The sequence below is a fragment of the Symphalangus syndactylus genome, chromosome 4 (assembly GCF_028878055.3).
Source record: "Symphalangus syndactylus isolate Jambi chromosome 4, NHGRI_mSymSyn1-v2.1_pri, whole genome shotgun sequence".
In the NCBI taxonomy this organism is placed as follows: Eukaryota; Metazoa; Chordata; class Mammalia; order Primates; family Hylobatidae; genus Symphalangus; species Symphalangus syndactylus.
The window spans coordinates 72,428,770-72,448,427 of record NC_072426.2 but is presented as its reverse complement, the minus strand read 5'-3'; the positions used below and the strand labels follow the sequence as shown (position 1 = coordinate 72,448,427).

At 40.3% G+C, this 19,658-nt stretch overlaps 1 protein-coding gene and 2 long non-coding RNA genes across 18 annotated transcripts in view; 2 read left to right on the top strand and 1 right to left on the bottom strand.

Annotated features, from left to right (window-relative positions):
• ZEB1 (zinc finger E-box binding homeobox 1) overlaps positions 1–7,847 on the bottom strand; it is a 197,767-nt gene extending 189,920 nt beyond the window's left edge. For 4 of the 16 annotated variants that reach the window (XM_063637331.1, XM_055275064.2, XM_055275066.2 and 1 more), the window contains exon 1: positions 7,721–7,807. In XM_063637331.1, coding sequence (XP_063493401.1) covers positions 7,721–7,778 — 58 coding nt within the window. In that variant the 5' untranslated portion in view covers positions 7,779–7,807. The other 12 variants (XM_055275056.2, XM_055275057.2, XM_055275060.2 and 9 more) reach the window with 10 other exon arrangements.
• Positions 6,531–10,489, top strand: LOC129480786 (uncharacterized). Its single transcript, XR_010120322.1, has 2 exons — positions 6,531–6,716; positions 8,475–10,489. It is a non-coding gene; the product is annotated as an uncharacterized lncRNA (long non-coding RNA).
• Positions 10,490–13,951: 3,462 nt separating this feature from the next.
• LOC129480785 (uncharacterized) lies at positions 13,952–18,005 on the top strand. Its single transcript, XR_008657128.1, has 2 exons — positions 13,952–14,119; positions 17,447–18,005. It is a non-coding gene; the product is annotated as an uncharacterized lncRNA (long non-coding RNA).
• Positions 18,006–19,658: the final 1,653 nt, after the last annotated feature.

The following is a 19,658-nucleotide window of genomic DNA, read 5'->3' as shown; positions in this document are numbered from 1 at the left end:
ACCAACAGCATATATAAAACATATTAGATTGGGTCCAAGGTAGGAAGGATAGAGTGAATGGGAGCTGAAATTGGGAATAATGACCAAAAGTATAATCCAAATGAAAGAATGCCTCTAAATAATACTAACGCTCTGCATCTGAAATATTTTAAGTGATATAACTACATCAACTACTAAATTTGACAGATGTATGCATATGTATTAGAACTCACCTTTTTTTGAGATGATGAAGCATTCTACACATTTTGGTTTTAACTATAATAAATTTGAAAATTCATGGTATCTAGTTCTTGCTTGTTACCACCTTAGATAAATATGCTCAAATGACCTAATGAAAAGAATACCGAACTAGGAACCCAAAAAGTTGTGACCTAGTCCAAGCTAACTAGTAACGTAAACTTGGCAAAGTCATTTTATCTCTTTGATTGTTTGCTTTACTGCAAAATGGCTTTGGATGATTCTCCCAAATCTCTCCAGTCCAAAATTATTCCACTTCATTTTCTTAATGAATATTTATTCATATAAACTCATTTTCTGTCTACTCCAATTCCTCCTTCCTTTACTTTCTCCCTCCCAAATAAAGCAAAAGCCAAGAGTATCAAAAGAGATTCAGAAAAGTGATGTAGCAATAGGAGCGAATAGCAACTTAATTTTAGGGTAGAAAGGAGAAAATATTAAAGAGATACAGTGATTTTGACAGCCTTTTCAAGTATTCAAGGCAGAGCAAGTTAACCTGAGCCCAGGTTCAGAAAATCTACTCCTTGAAGGATTTCACTATACGCTATTCCATGTCACTCTATCTGCCTGGCATTACCCCTTCTTAAAACACACATTAAAGTCTCTTCTAGAGTTTCTACTTAAAGGCCCTAAATTTCAGCTTATCTGTGTCAGTTTTCAGATAAAAAGTTATTTTGGAAAAGATGAATCTTCCATATTAAAAATATATGATTCCAAGAAAATGAGTTTTTTCATCAGCAAACTAGTTACACTCAGCACTATCTACTTAAAAAAAAAAAACCCAAAACCAAACAGTCTGCTAGAATTGTGGATTAAATGAATACAAGACCTTAAGAGTAAGAGAAATCAGAATATATTTTAGGCGGTGAGCATAAATAGTAACGGGTATCTAAATAATGGTGTCACATTTTATTAAAAGAAAATTGAAATCAGAATACTTAAAATATCTTAAACATTTAAAATCAGAATATTTAAAAAGAGAAAACAGAGGACTTTCAATATAGAATAAAACAATTAAAAGAAATTGACATAATTTATAAATTTATCTTCCATTCACATTTAATTTTAAATCTGAATGGGGGAGGGGAAGGGAGAGGGAGGGAATTAAGAGATCACAAAACATCTGTTATGAATAATTTCAGCACAGATGTAGTTGTTACTGCAAAAGAGATGAAGGTTTTCCCAGGTTGCCATACTGTGAGGTTTTCTACAAACAGCCATAGTTCATACCTCAACCTCCATGTACCAAGTCTCAATAAATACATAATGTTGATTAGGAGGAGAAATGTGCATATGGACAGATAAATGCAATCCCTATGTATAGAGGGAACATGTATTAAACAACAGGGAGCTGTTTGAAGAAATAGAGAAAAGTAACTTCATAGAGAATGAAAAAAGCTTAAAGTTTCACAGCTATAATACAAATAGACACTTGAATTCAACTTTTTGCTTTTCCTTTCATAATCTTTCCATTTATCTACATCCATATTATATAATCCAAAAATATGCTTTAACAAAATTAATGAAATTCTAAAAATTAAGTTTTCTCTGAAAACAATCATAAAGCAAATTTTACTTATTAGAGAGCGTTTTGCTCCTTAAGTACTGTATTATATTGCCATCTTTTTAAGTAACCCAGTTTTAGGTTAACAAACAGTGTAACCCACCTCCATCAAGGCTAAAATCCAGACATGCTCTTAACATACTGAAATTTTTATTAGTAAAACTGATGTCCTAAAGATGTTTCCTTTAGTGATACAATACTCAAAACACTGCCCCATGCAAAAGAATGATTAGTTTATATGGCAATGCCTACATAATAGATCAAATTTAATTTTAACTAGGGTTGCTACAAAACTTTCTCTACTACATATATTTCAATTTGCTTTCTACTTTTAGTTCGTACCTAGTTGAATGATTTTAGCCAGTAATATGTAGATGTTGTACTTTTAAAAAGTAGTTTAAAAAATCATTTTATCATATTTCCTAATCAGGACACTTTTTCTAGTTTAAAATTTTTGAGTTTTCTTTCAACAATGCACTTTTATTTTAGCTTATATCTCAATTAGAAATAAAGAGCATGCATTTCCACATAAATTAGTGACCGTACTGCAAAGAAACCCTTTTCAATCCTATTTCTACAGCTTCAAGTTTTCTAACCTCTCGGTGTACTCTTGCACACTAATGCATATCTTCTTCCAACATCTGCATGATTTTTCTCCTCCTCCGCTGCAATTCAATACAGGTAAGTTAAGAGTAGCTAACAATATAATTCCACGATACTGCATCTGTGTTTACATCTGGCTCTAACCACATGCTTAAAAGTGATTTATACAGGTAAATCCAAAAGAGGAAAAAGCAAAATAAAAACATGACTATAAGAAATCATTATGCTGTTATTTTAAAAATATCATTCTCAATTTAACAGAAGTTTCTCAGCACATGCTTCAAAAGCTACTACATAGGAGGTATGCCATTTCAAACATACTAGAGACTAGAGAAAGGAAGAAAACAGTATTAAACAAATATTTCACATGCTTTTTATATCAGGGTCATCTTCATAAATGATTAATACTTTCAATTTATAAGATACTTTAAGTTTTGCTCCATGCTACAATGTATCTCGTGACTTTGTGGCAGTTTCTAAGTTCATAAACATTTAGGTGAATCACACCTATTCACTACTGAGCCCTCAGGAATTAGAATACTAAATTCAAGAAATACCTGTCAGGAAATGAAAAACTATTTACACACACACACACACACACACACACACACACGAAGAACCATGACATCCTAAAATAAGAAATTAACACAGGCTTACCTGGCAATTCAATACCTACTTAGTTCAAGATAAACAGTATGGCTATTCCATTATGGTACTGATTATTGATGCATTTACAGAAACACCACTAAAAATAATTAAGGAAATAAATACTTCTAATGTTCTACCTAATGAGAGGCTTAAAATTTACAGTTATATTAATATACCTATAAGGACACAAAATGAAAAGACATAACTAATACACTGTCTCATGCAATTATTTATATGCAATTTATATAGTTTGTTGAAAGGAATTATTTTAATACAAGCATACAGCAACGTACGAACTACAGACTTTTTACTGCATGTAAGATCTCAAAGCAAACTTACATTCCTTAATTACAAGTGACAAATTTAAAACGTATGCACTCACTGATTCTTAACTAAAGAGGTGGGGGAGGGCTATCAGTAGGAAAAGACCTGAAGGGGAAGGAAAAGATAAAATCTAAAAATCGCTAACATCTGAGTGACTGCTAGTTACCACCTCCTTTAGTAGTTCTCTGTCAACCCATCCATAGTCTAAGTCTACATAAGTTATATAAAAATAATTACACAGTATTATCACTTGTAGTTTTCCTTACTACTCTTAAACTTTTACCATTTTGGATGTATTTTAACATCTAAAATATATATATTAAGGGATCTTACTATGAATTTTAAAAAGGGGTGATTAAAAAGTATTCTAAATATGCAAAATAAATATGGGTCAATTATTACATATTCTTCTCCAAACCTAAGAACATAAAACAAAATCTTTTTAAAATAAGGAGTAATACAACTGCTCTAAAACAAGAATGAATTAATAGCAATCTCAATTAGAGACTTAAATAACTCAAATTTATAAAATTATTCAAGTTAAAACAGTACTGCTTTTTTCTAGTTTTGGCAAACTAGAAAATGCTTATGCCTAATTTAACCAAGGCTAGTTTTAAGTAACAATAAGACTTAGAATTATACTGAAGGTCCCAATCAGCACAGTCGATAGAGAGACTTATGATACTACTACACCAATAATCATTTTTGTTAGCATCCTCTACTGGTGATTTCCAATGACAGCAAGGGGAAATGGTGCTGATGACAGAAGGATATGTACCTGCTATTCCATCTAAAGAGAATTAATCAGCATGTGGTCATTAGTAGAGTCCATCTCTCTCTCAAAAAAAAAAAAAAAAAAAAGGAAGAACAAGAAGAAAACCACTTAGAAGAAAGCAGAAAAAGAGAAAAGACAGATTTTTAAGATGCAACAAACCATGAAATTATAAATGGTAAAAACTAATTCAAGCAATTCTAATGTCACTCCTTTATGGATGACTGACATCATTAAGTTACCACACAAGGTTTGATGCTTTAGCCAAACCTTACTCAATTGGTTTACCGCTGTCAGTTACATTACCTGATACTCCCTTTAATATCCTACCTTCAGACATATTCCAGAAAGGAAATTAAAATATTTTACAGAAGGCTTAGCAGCAAAATCCACGTATCTTATTTCAAAATGAATAAAACATTATTTACATAGATATAACAACATAAACTATCTCTATGACAATCTTCCACTGTATACATCACATATTTCTTCATTAAAAAGATTTTAGAGTTAACATTTTGCCAGGCAATTCTCTCCAATAAACATCTGCAACTTAAATATGACTGCACTGCTAAGAAATATTAACCAGCACATATACTGAGGTTTCACAACACAATGGAATATAACTTCATTTTTAATTTGCAAAATATAAGGCTAAATCAAATAGCATGGCTATAATCACCAGCAATGGATGAAACGCATTTGAGAACAAAAAGAAATACAAGGACAGAGCCAAAAGTGATGAAAATGGAAGATACCTGTAGTAGTACAGTGCTATCTTAAACACCTTTTGTTTTCTGAGAGTAATGCATACTGCAGACAAGACGTTTTGTGCTAAACAGACGCAAATCTGTTTTTCTAATATTAAACACAAAGGAAAAACACTGACAGCAAGCATGGTAAATAAATCCCTCCCTTGAGAATGAAAGCAGCAGACAGGAGGGGGCTGACATACATGCAGGAGAAAACTAAACACCATCTTTTTTTCTACCTGCACAAGTTGCCATTTGCTGCAGCGATCAAGAACCTTTCTTTCCTGCTGATTTCAAGTACCTTTCAGGATCGCTTTTCCTCCCTTAAGTCATCTGTTGATATGCCTTACGAGTGTAATATTCATATCACAGGATCTCAAGGAGAAAAATCCATTCTTTCCTGTTCAGGTAAACATGTTTACAGCAGCTGCACAGACACTGGGTGGTTCAGACTCACATGTCACACACATGTCGTCAGCAACAAGAAAAGCCCCTTTCTCTGGCGATCAACATTTTAAATAAGGTAAAAAGCGAACAGCTCTTTCCGAACCAACTTACCTTTCATAAAGCCACATCAGCAACAGCGGCAACAGCTCAATATAGAACACACACTATTTGACGCTAAAACAGGAAATTAAAATTGCAATAGCCTATGCTCCACTTCTTGCTATAACAAGTCATCTCTCCACAATGAGGATACCAAAATACCTTTCGATTATAATCAACAGACGTCTTTAAAATGCAAGTGTTTATTTGAATAATTAAAATCACTCACGAAAGCAGTGATTTTAATGATGGCTCGAATATATTAAAAATATAATTATGGATTGGAAGGAAAGATCTTGAAACAGCTTAAAAATCTTCGTATCTGCTTCTAGACAGGAAATCCCACACAAAATCTAAAATTGCCAGGAAAGGTTACAAAACCTCGCGTTTCGCATCCCAGAGGGGAGGGAGAAAGGGAGCCCAGGCGCGGGGGGTGGGGCGGGGGGAGCACGAGAGAGTTTTCTCCTAAACACGTATTTACTCGTTTTCTCGACGCTGCAGCGGTCCCATTATAGGAGCATTTATTACCCCTCTCTTAAAAGTCGTTTTAAAAATAACGCAGTAACCAAAGCGAGCCCCTCGGTCCGAAATGTACGTGTAATTCCTTATATAGCCTGGGCTGCGGCCGGCGGCAGGGCCGTTGCCGCCCATTATTATACAAACAGGTACCGGGGCGGCGCGGGCGGGGGCTGCTTTCCCCGCGCTCCCGCCGCCCCCGGGCGGACAAGTCTCGCCCCTCTCGCCACAGGAACTGTCCAGACAATAACAATCAGCAGACATTTCGCTGCTGCACAAGAGGGAGAGAAAGCACAGCATCGCCCCGAGATAACCAGAAATACAATCAACTTACAACGTCTCTCCAAACTGGAAAAGGCGACTGTGCAACCACCACCACATGTTCAGGTCTCGATCCCTCGGGCTGTCTCTCTCTTTTTTTTTTTAACTCTCACGCCAGGCAAAGGGGTGTGTGTTTCCCCTGGCACAGCAGCACAAATCAATAAACACTGCAGCTGCCGCGCGAGTAGCAGCCCCGCGCGTCCGTCGGTCCGTCCGCCCCCTCCCCCACCCTCCTTCCACCCGAGACCCAGAGCGCCATCCAAGCCCCATTATCCGGCTTCAGCGCTCCGTGCGTCCGGCCCAGGTAACAACTTCCCCAAAAACCGAAAGAGAAAAGCGCGAGGCGCACGCACACCGGCCCATCCTGGCGCAGAGACCGCGTCTGCCCCGGGAGGGGGATCTGTCTGTGGTGCTTCCCGGTCTCTAAGCCCAGGTAACAACTCCGCAAACACACCCGCCGCCCAGCTCGCCCCCATCCGCGCGGCTCCCGGCAGTGTTAAGTGGGTGCCTTTCCTGCCCTGTTCCCCGCGCCGCCCCGCCGCGCCCCGCCAAACGTGGACCCCACTCCCGGGGCTCGCCGCGGAGTCCCCAGGCCGGGGCTCTGGGCCGGGCGGCGGGAGGCGCCAGGGAGGAGGGGCGCTTAGGGACCCGCGCCCCCGCGCCTCTAATCCCCGTTCCGCGAGCGCGCCTGGCCCGCGGGTCCCAACTTTACCGCCGCCGGCCAAGCCCTGTCCGCCCGCCGCGCGCACCGCTGGCGCCCGCGCACACGCGCGCACAGACCCCACGCAACCCGCGGCCGCCCCGTCCCGCCGCCGCCGCCCGCCCGCCGCCGCCGCCGCCGCCCGCCCGCCGCGCGCCCACAGCCCGGCCCGAGTCGCGGGGCCCGAGCGACGGCGCCGGCCGGGGCCGCGGCGCGCGGAAGCCACTTTGCACGGTCAGCGCCAGGCACAAGTTTGTTCCGCGGCTCCCGGGAGCCTGGGCGCTGAGGGAGAATCCCGCTGAGGGGACCAGGAGGAGGAGGAGAGGGAGGCGCCGAAGGGCACAAGAGTGGGGAAAAGTGCGGAAAGAAGCAACAGCCGCTCCACCCGGGACCAGAAAAGTGGTCAGCGCGTCCCGGCCGACCGCCCTGCGCAGGGGATGCGGCGGCGCCGGCGGCGGCTAACGGTCCAGGGAGGCGGCAGGGGCGGCGGGAGCCGCTAGGCGGAGAGAGACCAGGTAAGAGACATAACGGTTCAGGGAGAGCGAGCGGCCGCGGCGCGGCTCCGGCAGCGGCGGCAGCGGAGGGGGGCAGAGAGCACTACTTTCTACTTTCCCACTCCACTTTGCCGTCCCTGCCCCGGTCGCCCCCAGCCCGGCTCGCCCCCCTCACCCCCGGGGGCGCCCCGGCTGCCCAGCTCCCCCTGATTCCGCCGCTCCCCGGTCCCCTCCGCCACTCACCGTTATTGCGCCGCGGGTTCGCCTGCTTTCTGCGCTTACACCTGGGGCCATCCGCCATGATCCTCTCGCTTGTGTCTAAATGCTCGAGTCACCTCCTCCCCCTCCCTCCCCCTTCCCCCCCCCACCCCTCCGCCTCCACCCCTCCCCCCTCCCCACCGCACCTGGTTTACGACACTCCCGGCTTTACGACATCACCTTCCTTACACCTAGAGGCGCTCGCTCTACGGCCGGAACCTTGTTGCTAGGGACCGGGCGGTTTGCGGCAACCGTGGGCACTGCTGAATTTGAATTGAGGGGCGAGGGAAAAGTTTTCCTCAGGTGTGGTGGGGTCAGGGAGGCGGGTGCTGGGAAACCGTGGGGACGTGGTCAGAAAGGCGACGGGCTGTCGGGGTTGGAAAGGTAATGTTGGAGGCTCAGCGGCGTCCTGCCTCCGCGCTGGCCACACCCGCCGCGGCTGCCCGGGACAGGGAGGGATCTGGCTGATTTCTCTCTCTACCCTATGCCCTCGGAGCTGCCCCTCCGGCGCCCAGAGGTCCCCGCCTGCCTGCTTCCTGGAGGCAGGGCTACCATCAGTCCCACGCCTCGCGTGTCCTCCCCGCGCACCCCGGGGCTAAGGAAAGGGATCGCAGTCTAGACTCCCCAGGGCGTTCCCTTGATGAGGGGAAGGGCAGGTTTGGGGACGGCGAGGACACGCGGCGACTGGAGAGAGGCTACCTGACCCGCACAGCCCGGACTCCCTTCCCTTCCCTTCCAGGGACGCCTGGTTCCCCCCCAAACGAACCGGGATGGGAAGTGACTTCAATGAGATTGAACTTCAGCTGGACTGAAAGAGAGGCTAGAAGTTCCGCTTGCCAGCAGCCTCGTTAGTAGAGCGGAATGAGTAATACCCACACGGTGCTTGTCTCACTTCCCCATCCGCACCCGGCCCTCACCTGCTGTCACCTCGACCTCCCCCACCCTGTCCGCGTTCCCCGCCCTCCTCCTCGCGTAGACCCGTGGGATCCTAGGCGGCAGGGCTCAGAGCTAAGGTATCTACAGGCCATGCATTCCTTCCTAAATGAGCGGTCATCGCCGTGCAGGACCTTAAGGCAAGAAGCATCAGCTGACAGATGTGATCTCTGAACCTGATAGATTGCTAATTTTATCTTATTTTGTCCTTGACTTGGTACAAGTTTGGGGATTTCTGAAAAGACCATACAGATAACCACAAATATCAAGAAAGTCGTCTTCAGTATTAAGTAGAATTTAGATTTAGATTTCCTTCCTGCTTCCCACCTCCTTCGAATAAGGACACGTCTTTGGGACCAACTTTATGGAATAAATAAGCTGAGCTGTATTTCAAGTAATATAGTTATGAATTAACAATGTAGGAGTTATTGATAGAGAAATTGAGAAAACTGAAACGTGACCGGAGTATTGGAAATAATGTAGTACATCACCTGGCACAATGACACATAGTAGGTGCTCAATAAATTTATGCTTATAATTTTTGTCACTTCTATGGCAGGATTTTTTTATTAGGTTAAAATTATCTTTTAAACACCTTCCGGAATTTTAGAATATTAATTAATAATGTCTTCAAACCTTTCAACTGAAATAAATTTACAGCTGAAGTCTGGTGATTTAAAGTTAGAAGGTTTAATCTTGAATATAGATGAACATTTTCTCTCCCACATTTTCTTGGGCATTTTGAGAAGTAAATGCATTATTTATTGGTCCATGAAATGTGACTGTAAATATTCTTTGCTATACATTATGTCTATATATCTGCATTCATCCCCAATGCCAAAACTAGAATCATTAGTCTTAATGATCATTTTAAGTACAGGCAGTCCTCGCTTTCCTCGATACCATGTTAACCGAAACTTGTGCATGTCAACACGGTGTCCTTGCTTTGCTTGGTTAAGTGTGAGCTCTTCCTCCCTTTTTTTAAGAGTTGTACAATGTTTTTCAGTCGCCTACCGAATCAGGTCATAGACTATGGAATTGCCCCCACTCCACCAACATTTTTACAGCTACCCTAATTTCTGACCAGAAAGGAAAAAAAAACTTTCCAGCTCTATCACACATTTTACCTACTCTTAAACTTACGAAGTATTACAAATAGCATTTTCTCATGTTCTCCTTCTGACCTGTACCTCCCCCCTAAGCTTCCTTCAGTGTTCATCCTCACCTCATAAAGAGATGAAGTGAAGAGACAAACAGAAGTCATTTTCTTCCTTCCTTTAGTGGTTTCTGCTTTAGTTAGTTTGGGCCAAACTGTGTGGACAAGTACCTTTTCAGGTAACTTTTTTTTCTTATTTCTATGTCCTCAACACCTAGTGGAGTACGTAGCCGATAGTAGATGCTTAATAAACATTTCTTAAATTAATATCGTTGACCTTTTCTGACCCTGTTCTTGACGGTAAGATACATAATCTGCCTTCATCCCTTTAGTCCTTAGGAACAGATAAAGTCATGGATGTGAAAGTGATTACTGTCATTAATATCCAGATTAAAATTGCTCTGAATTTTAGTTTCTCCATAATCATTTTCCCTAAACAATGAACTCTGTTCACCTTTTTTTAAAAAAATATGCACAGTGAATATTACTGGTAGCCTAAATCTTCTAACATAAAATTTCCATTTTGTAAAAGCTTCTGATAAGCATATATGTTATGAATTGAATGTTTGATTATTATACTTTAATGTTCTTGAAAATATTGTTATCTGGACTGGAAAGAAAACAGACAAAATAAATCTCAGAATAAATTACTGCTTTAAACATGATGCATGTGTGACGGTTGCTTATCTCTTAAATATAACTAAAGAATAGGGGAAAAATCTTTAGAATCAATTTATAAAAGAAGATTATTAAAATTTAGGTTTATTCAAATCAAACGGTAGGGGATACTAATATATGAGTTTAACATGTATCCTGCATTCTTGGTTTTAGTAATTGTAGTGCTGTCATACAGCATACATTCAATATATATGCTTATTTTTAATATGTCAATGAAATGTTAACACTCTGCTTCTACTGAGCACTGGGATTATATATGCTGAAAGGAAGATATTCTAAAAATGAATTTCTATACTATTCCAAATTTATAGGGAAAAATGTAAATGGATAAAATAGTTCCAATACTGAGTTGTTTCTATAAATTTTTCATAAACCCTTTGCACCTATTTGCTTTTCATATATGATTCATGTATAAATTAGAATAAAATTCGATATAAAATTATCTTAAGTTTAAAATGTAGAGATTTCACGGTGTTCCACATGAAGCATATCATTCTCACATACCTCTTCCAAAACACGTTGAAAAGTGCAATGTATAATTCTCTAGTCTTCATCAAAATTTAAAGTTGGTTAATTTCATGGAAGGATAGCATGTAAATGCAACTCTTGAATTCAATACCTAATTTTAATCTTAGAGTTTTTGAAGGAAAAAGAATGTGATACATGTTATCCCTCAAAGTACAGAATTTAGAGGTCCCATACAGCCGCTACTCAATTCTTGGTTCTGACCATGTCTCCTGACCTACAGTAATTCTGGATTTGCGGTTCACCATGGAACAAAGAAGGGCAATGGTCATTTTGCTGTTGCAGTCTCACCAAATTCTGCAGTCATTGAGTCAGGAAGGAAACATGACTACAGGGTGATGCAGAACCCACAGTTGGCCACAGGACCCATGCCAGCCCTTCGAATACAGCCTCCCGGGAGGTATCACAGGGACAAATGTTTTCTCCATACTTCCATGTGATTTTGTTACATAGTATACCACAAAATGGTTCTTACCCCTCTGGGGAATGAGGCTCCTATTTTTAATGTAAGTCAATGAAATGTTAACACATGAAGTTTCTTATTTACGAGGCGATTTTTCAGGAACGTGTCTAATACAGAGATAGATATAAGTATAAATATATGGAGAAAGATGTTTGCAGAATGTCAGTGAACATCCAAAAAGTAAAACTAATATTTTCCATGAAGTCACAATAAAAAGAATTTCTTTCAAAGGCTGCCTCCATAGAAGTTAGATTGTAGTTTCTATTACTAATATTACTTATGAATATGAATAACATTTAATTTTTTCTACACTTAATTATACGTAGGTAACTTGAGAGGAAGCAACACACATTTTTGATTTAACTAAATTTTAAGTATTTACAATGATATCAGTGGTCCGATAGCTGGTTTCTACTGCTGTTTTTTCTCTTTTGTCTCCACGTATTTCTTTTTTCTGTCATCTTGACTTCTTTTAGCAGCTGATTGATTCTGTTACAGAATATGGCTGTTTCTTTGACCTACAGTGCTGGTGTTCTGTAAACCACAGATCCTCAGTTACAGTCGTTGCCTCTGTTTAATCCTTGGTGTACATGGATTTAAAATGTTTGCAGTCAGTAACAGGTTTTAGATGTTCTACCATTGTATTAAACTCACATGAGAAAGTTGGTGATAAATACCCTGCGTCCAATTATATCCACAACTTTAAGATCCCTGGTCACACCCTTCTCATTCTCTTCAGACATCATGCCTCTATTTCTTTTCTCTCTCTCTTTATTCTACTTACATAAATAGATCAGACGTTGTGCCCCTCCCCGCCGTTTTACTTTGTAATCATTCCCTTCCTCTGTCTTTCTTTGTCCCCACTCTGTTTGGATCATTTCCCTTTCTCTTTTTGTTTAAAATTTTCTGAATCGTTCCAACTCTGTGAAATGCTTTGCTTTTTCATATTATCCTTGTTACGCTCTGTCCTTCAAAGTCCATTCTCTGCCTTTCCATGCTCTGTGAGGCTGACTTCTGTGGAAGTCACATCACCCAGGCTTCTTTGCCCTCTGGTTCCTATTTGGTTTCAGCCAATTTGGAGGCTTTGGCAAATGATCAGAGAAAGGAAAAAGAGAGAGGTGAGGATATTTATTCTATTCCCTGCTGCCTGGCTGTGGCTCTAGCTTCATTCCTCTACCTGAGGTCCCTGGCTCATGTCGGACACCCTCATCCCATGGCCACAGGTCTTGCCAAGTTCCAGAAACTGCTTCTTCTCTTTGTGTCTTCAGGCCCAGGGTGGTAATGGTTGATTGCTTCGTCACTTCTTCCCTTAAAACCTGTCCACACCTCTGTAAATAGTCTCTTCATTAAACTCTCTTCAGTGTATCCTTTGAATGTGCCATATGCTTCCTGCCAGGACCCTGAGTAATATGCATATAGAAATAAAGCATTTTAACCTTATTTCTTACCAACCAATAATTCTCTTATTTCCATTAATTACAATACTAATGTTAAATGTGATATAAATGTCTTAAGTCATTTGTTGAACAAGTATATACTCATGTTCTGATGTACGTACTTGAAAAATCTGGCAAATACTATCACATAGTAATTATTCAATAACCTATTTGTGGAATGATGGCCTGCCTCTGCCTTAATCTAAAATCTAGGCGAGACAACTTTTACATATTTAAAACAATGAGAGAAAAAAATCATACCACAGTATTAAGATAGAGAGCTAATTGTCTCTAATATGTTTCTTCCTCTTTTAAAATGATAGAACTGTCCATTTTTATCACACTTGAAATAATTCTTAGCCGGGTGTGGTGGTTCATGCCTATAATCCCAGTGCTTTGGGAAGCCAAGGCAGGAGGATTGCTTAAGGCCAGGTGTTGGAGCCCAGCCTGGGCAACATAGCAAGATCTACTCTCTACAAAAAATTTTAAAATTTGCTAGGCATCGTAAAGCACACATACAGTCCCAACTACTCAAGAAGCTGAGGCAGGAGGATCACTTGAGCCCAGGAGTTTAAGGGTGAAGTGAGCTCTGATCACACAACTGCACTTCAGCCAGGGCAGCAGAGTGAGACCTGCCTCTAGGAAAAAAAAAAAAAGGGGGTCTGTTTCTCTTCTTATATGTATCTAGGTCTCACTATGCTACTTAGTTCTGGCCAAAGAGATGTAAGTGGTGTGCACAACATTGACGAAGATCTTCAAAAAGATCTTTCATTCATATAATTTGTGAAGATCAAATCAGTGTACTTGGGATATCCATCACCTTAATTATCTGTCTTTTCTTTATGCTAGAACCATTCAAATTGGAAGTTTACTTATTGTGTAGACAGTTTCTTAAATAATAGAGCTGATGTAAGCTAACAGTTATTCTAGACAACATAATATTCCAACTAATGTTAAACAAACAGCATGTTAATATCTCTTCTTTTTTTTTATTATACTTTAAGTTCTAGGGTACATGTGCACAACGTGCAGGTACTGCTAGATTTTCTCAACTTGGGCAGAGCTGTCTAGAGCTCCTTAAGTTATGCAGAGCAAAAAGACTGAAGGAGCCTGATTCCTTGACACTGTGGAACACCATTACCAGCCCTGGACTTCCTCCTCCAGATTTCTCTTTCTCTTAGAAAGAAACAAATGTACGTCTTGCTTCAGCTGCCATTCTCTTAGGTTTTCTGTCATATGCAGCCAAAGTTAATCCTGTTCCATGTGGGAATGTGTATTTGTTTCCTGTTGCTGCTGTTAAAAATTACCACAAACTTTGTGGGTTAAAACAACATAAATCGGCCAGGCTCAGTGGCTCACACCTTTAATCCCAGCACTTTGGGAGGCCGAGGTTGGCGGATCGCTTGAGCTCAATAGTTCAAAACCAGCCAGGCAACATGGCAAAACCCTGTCTCTACAAAAGATACAAAAATTAGCTGAGCAGGGTGGCACAGGCCTGTAATTCCAGCTACTTGGGAGGCTGAGGTGGGAAGATGACTTGAGCCCAGGAGGTGGAGGCTGCAGTGAACCATGTTTGCACCACTGCATTCCAGTTTGGGCAACGGAGACCCTGTCTCCAAAAAAAAATTGTTTTAATTAAAAGAAAAGTAAATGTATTATTATCTTACTCTTTTGGAAGTGAGAAGTCCAAAGCAGGTCTCACAAGACTCAAATCAAGGTTTTGGTGGAATTGAGTTCCTTCAGAAGGGCCTAGGGGAGACTCCATTTCCTGGTCTGCTTCAGCTTCTAGATGCTGCTCACATTCCTTGGTTTTGAGCCTCTTCCTCCGTCCTCAAAGTCAGCAACATCCGACAGAGTCCTTTGCATCTTGCCAGCTCACTCGTTCCTCTCTTCTGCCTCTCTCTTCCAGTTATAAGGGTCTTAGTGACTAAACTGGGCCCACCCAGATAATTCAAAATATCTCTTCATTTAAAGCTGATTAGCATGCTTAATTCCATCTACAATGTAAATTCCCCTTTGCCATATAACCAAACCTTTTCCCAGGTTTGGGGGATTAGGACGTGGACATCGTTGGGAGCCACTATTCCACAACTCACAGTATGCAAGTTTTGTATTTCATGATTGAGATATATATTTTATTTGTTCATCTTTAATTTGCAGATTTATAACATTATGCTAATTGGTCATTACTTTGTATATAACATTTAGCATTGTGCCATGTAGAAGTTTTAATTGTTCATTGTTCATTTATTCAACTAATATCTTTTTTTTTTTGAGACAGAGTCTTCCTCTGTCACCCAGGCTGGAGTGCAGTGGCAGGATCTCGACTCACTGCAACCTCTGCCTTCTGGGTTCAAGCGATTCTCCTGCCTCAGTCTTCTGAGTAGCTGGGATTACAGGCATGCACCACCATGCTCAGCCAACTTTTTGTATTTTTGGTAGAGACGGGGTTTTACCGTATTGGTCCAGCTGGTCTCGAACTCCTGACCTCAGGTGATCCACCCACCTTGGCCTCTCAAAGTGCTGGAATTAAAGGTCTAACATTCTTGAGCATATTCTATGTGGCAGACACTGCATGGAACTGTAAATGCTTAATATGGTCCCTGACCACAAGAAGCTTACAGGTTTGTGGGAGAAACATATATTAAAAGGCTGATACACAAATGTCAAGGAAATATGGTTTACCTAAGAGAAAGATCTAAACAAACCCAGAGTCAAGGAAATCTTTCTTGGAGAAGTAATAGTGTTGTCAGAAGAGTAGGAGAAGAGAGTATTAAAGGCAGAAGTCACAGCATATGCAGAAATCTCAAAATGAAAGTATAGTGCTTTGTGGTACAAATCTAATAGCATTAAAGCATTGAATAAAATGGACTCATAGTTCCAGATGAGGCCTCAGAGGTCAGTAAGCAGGAGCCAAGCCGTACAAAGGTGCTAAGGACGTGGGATATTACATTGAAAGTACCTGTAGGCCATGAAGGGCCTTGAAGTTAACAGCATCTACCGTATAGAAGATGTGAATTAGTGTCCTGTGAGGGAAACGAAAAACTGAGCAGGACAGCATCAAGAGAACTTAACTTTTTAAAAAATTTCAGTTGTTATTTTAGACACAGGGGATACATGTGCAGGTTTGTTACATGGATATATTGCACCCAGGTAGTCAGCATAGTACCTAGTAGGTGGTTTTTCAACCCACGCCCCTCCCTCCCTCTAGTAGTCTGCAGTACCTGTTGTTCCCATGTTTATGTCCACGTGTACTCCATGCTTAGCTCCTATTTGTGAGTGAGAACATGTGGTATTTGTATTTTTCTGTTCCTGCATTAATTCTGAATAATCATGTAAGAAGGAATTCTTCAAGGAAAAGTAACACAAAAATAAGATGTGACTTTGCAAATTAAGCACACGTGAACAATAATATTTGCAGATTATCTTTTTTTTTTTTTTTTGAGACAGGGTCCTGCTCTGTTGCCCAGGCTGGAGTGCAGTGGTGCAATCATGACTCACTGAAGCCTCGACCTAGGCTTGAGCGATCTTCCCATCCCATCCTCCCAAGTACCTGGGCTGGTAATGGTGTTCCACAGTGTCAAGGACTCAGGCTCCTTCAGTCTTTTTGCTCTGCATAACTTAAGGAGCTCTAGACAGCTCTGCCCAAGTTGAGAAAATCTAGCAGTACCTGCACGTTGTGCACATGTACCCTAGAACTTAAAGTATAATAAAAAAAAGAAGAGATATTAACATGCTGTTTGTTTAACATTAGTTGGAATATTATGTTGTCTAGAATAACTGTTAGCTTACATTAGCTCTATTATTTAAGGAACTGTCTACACAATAAGTAAACTTCCAATTTGAATGGTTCTAGCATAAAGACAGATAATTAAGGTGATGGATATCCCAAGTACACTGATTTGATCTTTACAAATTATATGAATGTATTAAATTATCACATGGTCCTCAAAACTGTGCACATCTATTCTGCATCAGTAAAAAATAAGTAAACTTTTTACCTTAGGATAAATTAACAGTATTTGCAATGCAGTTAGAGGGCATAGGATTCTTGCCATTCTTACACAATTCTTTTTAAAAATACAAGTTGCTGGGCACAGTGGCTCATGCCTGTAATCCCAGCACTTTGGGAAGTCAAGCCAGGAGGATTGCTTTGAGTCCAGGAGTTTGAGACCAGCCTAGGCAACATAGTGAAACCTTGTCTCTACAAAAAATCAGCCAGGCATGGTGGTACATACCTGTAGTCCCAGCTACTAGGCAGGCTGAAGCAGGGGGATCCCTTGAACACAGGAGGTCGAGGCTACAGTGAGCTGAGATTGTGCCATTGTACTCCAACCTGGACAACAAGTGAGGCCCTGTCTCAAAAAAAAAAAAAAAAAAAAAGCACAAGTTAAAGACTATAATAGAAATATTAAAACTTAGTCTTGTTTCTTGGTTTATACCAGTTCAAACTGGTCCAAGCCAAATGATAGGAATTTATAATAAGGATATAAGAGTTTTTGTTTTTGTTTTTTTCACAGACCCTGAGAGTAGACATGCAGGCAGGTCGCACAAGTGAAGAATCGGAACACCTTTAGATAGGCAAGCAGCACCCCTCTATTTCTTGCCTCTGCGTCTGTCTGTGCTTCTGTTTTGTTTTCTTTCAGAGCCTACTGCTGTGCATGAAGGTGGTATGGACTCAGAACTCTGAAGTCTGAGGAGACAAATACATGCCCACCACCACATCACCACACAATACCTAGAGTCAAAACAGTTACCCCATTCCTACCCCCAACTGAGTTATTCAATAAAGCCTGCATTATTGAATCTGTTTTCCCATGTATAGTTTATATAGTTACATAATAATTAGTTTTTCCCATATACTTAGGATAACTACATGTAATTTAGTATTGTGCTGTTTTCACTTATATATCACCTACATTTTCCTGATACAGGTACATAGCCTTTATATTTGTCCTTTTTCTCTTGACTGCTATGTTTCTCAAATGGATATACTGTCATTTCCTAAGCCAGTTATATATTGTTGAACATTTAAATTACTCCCTTTTTTGTTTTGTAAATAAACATCATTATGATATAGTTTTTGTTTGGTTGGTTTTTGATCATTTCCTGGGAAAATATTCTCAAAACTGAAATTACTGAATCAGTGGGAGTGAACACGATTGTGTCTTTTAAAATATTTTGTCAGCTTCCTCTCAAGAAGGATTGTACCAATGTGTGTTACCACTAGAAGTATATGAGTTTGTCTCACCATGCTTCTAAATTTTTCAAAACTGGTAGCTTATTCACACTGGAACATGAATTGTTCAACATTTTAGAATATATACATATATAGGAAAACACAAATGAACTAATCACAATCATATGTAAATATGTAATAAATTCCAGCACTGATTAAGCCAGTGATCCTGTTAGCTCAGTATCTTGAGACCTAGTTAAGGTCTTTTGTGTTAAATTCACCAATAGCGTTTCAAAAAAAAAAGTGTTACTTTTTATTTCTGAAGGCTTTTGCAAAGGAATGGCTTTGGTTTTATGACCAGTTTTGTGTTTGAAATTATCTGTCCAGACTTTGACCAAGGTGTTCTATTAATTGTCAAATGTGATTGAATTTGATCACGTTTCTTTCTAGGTTACTTTATAAGGTGTTCCTGCACATCATAAAAAATGCCTACAAGGGGCCAAATTACTTTATTCCTAGATTTGATACTGTTTTATATTATTGCTATATAGGCTTAGATAAGTATGTTGTTTTACCTTCAGAAGCCATATTTTAGCTACAGGTAAAGCCATTCTTAATTAGAATAGTATATAAAACATACACATGGGAAACCAACATTATTCAGCATGTTTTGCTATTACTAACAACAATTTATGTTATTTTAATATTGTAAATAGTTCTGGAATTTTCTTATTTTCCATATATTGAATTACATTAAATAAGTAACTTTTCTCGGCCGGGCGCGGTGGCTGACGCCTGTAATCCCAGCACTTTGGGAGGCCGAGGCAGGCTGATCACAAGGTCAGGAGATCGAGACCATCCTGGCTAACACGGTGAAACCCTGTTTCTACTAAAAATACAAAAAATTAGCCGGGCGTGGTGGCGGGCGCCTATAGTCCCAGCTACCCGAGAGGCTGAGGCAGGAGAATGGTGTGAACCCGGGAGATGGAGCTTGCAGTGAGCCGAGATCGCACCACTGCACTCCAGCCTGGGCGACAGAGTGAGACTCCGTCTCAAACAAACAAACAAAAAAGTAACTTTTCTCTTCAGTAGCTTATTTCCTGAATCTGCCCATTTGATATCATGCTATTGATTGGTAAGCACCAATCAATATCTATGTTAATTTGTAAAAAATAATGTCATAAAAGTATGGAAGATTTTCTGGTAGACATTTTCATTAGCCAACTGGTGACATTTTTAGTAAATGCCAAAAAGTAATATATGAATATATGAAACATCAAATGTTTAGCATAAACTTTATAAATAACAGAAATGGCTAGTGGAAGAAAGTATACAGATATTGTCTGCTAAAATAAAGATTTATAAATTGACTGTATGAAAAAATATAGTCTCTTGAACTGAACAAATTGATTATAGTTCTGGTCTTGTTTTCTGTGTCTGTGGAAGTCATAGTAAATCAAGAAAACGTACAGCTTGAATTCTGCTGGTTTTTTCCTTAGTACCTAGTTTGCTTACATTTTTTTGTCCTCCCTTGAACTAACTTTCTCCAGACT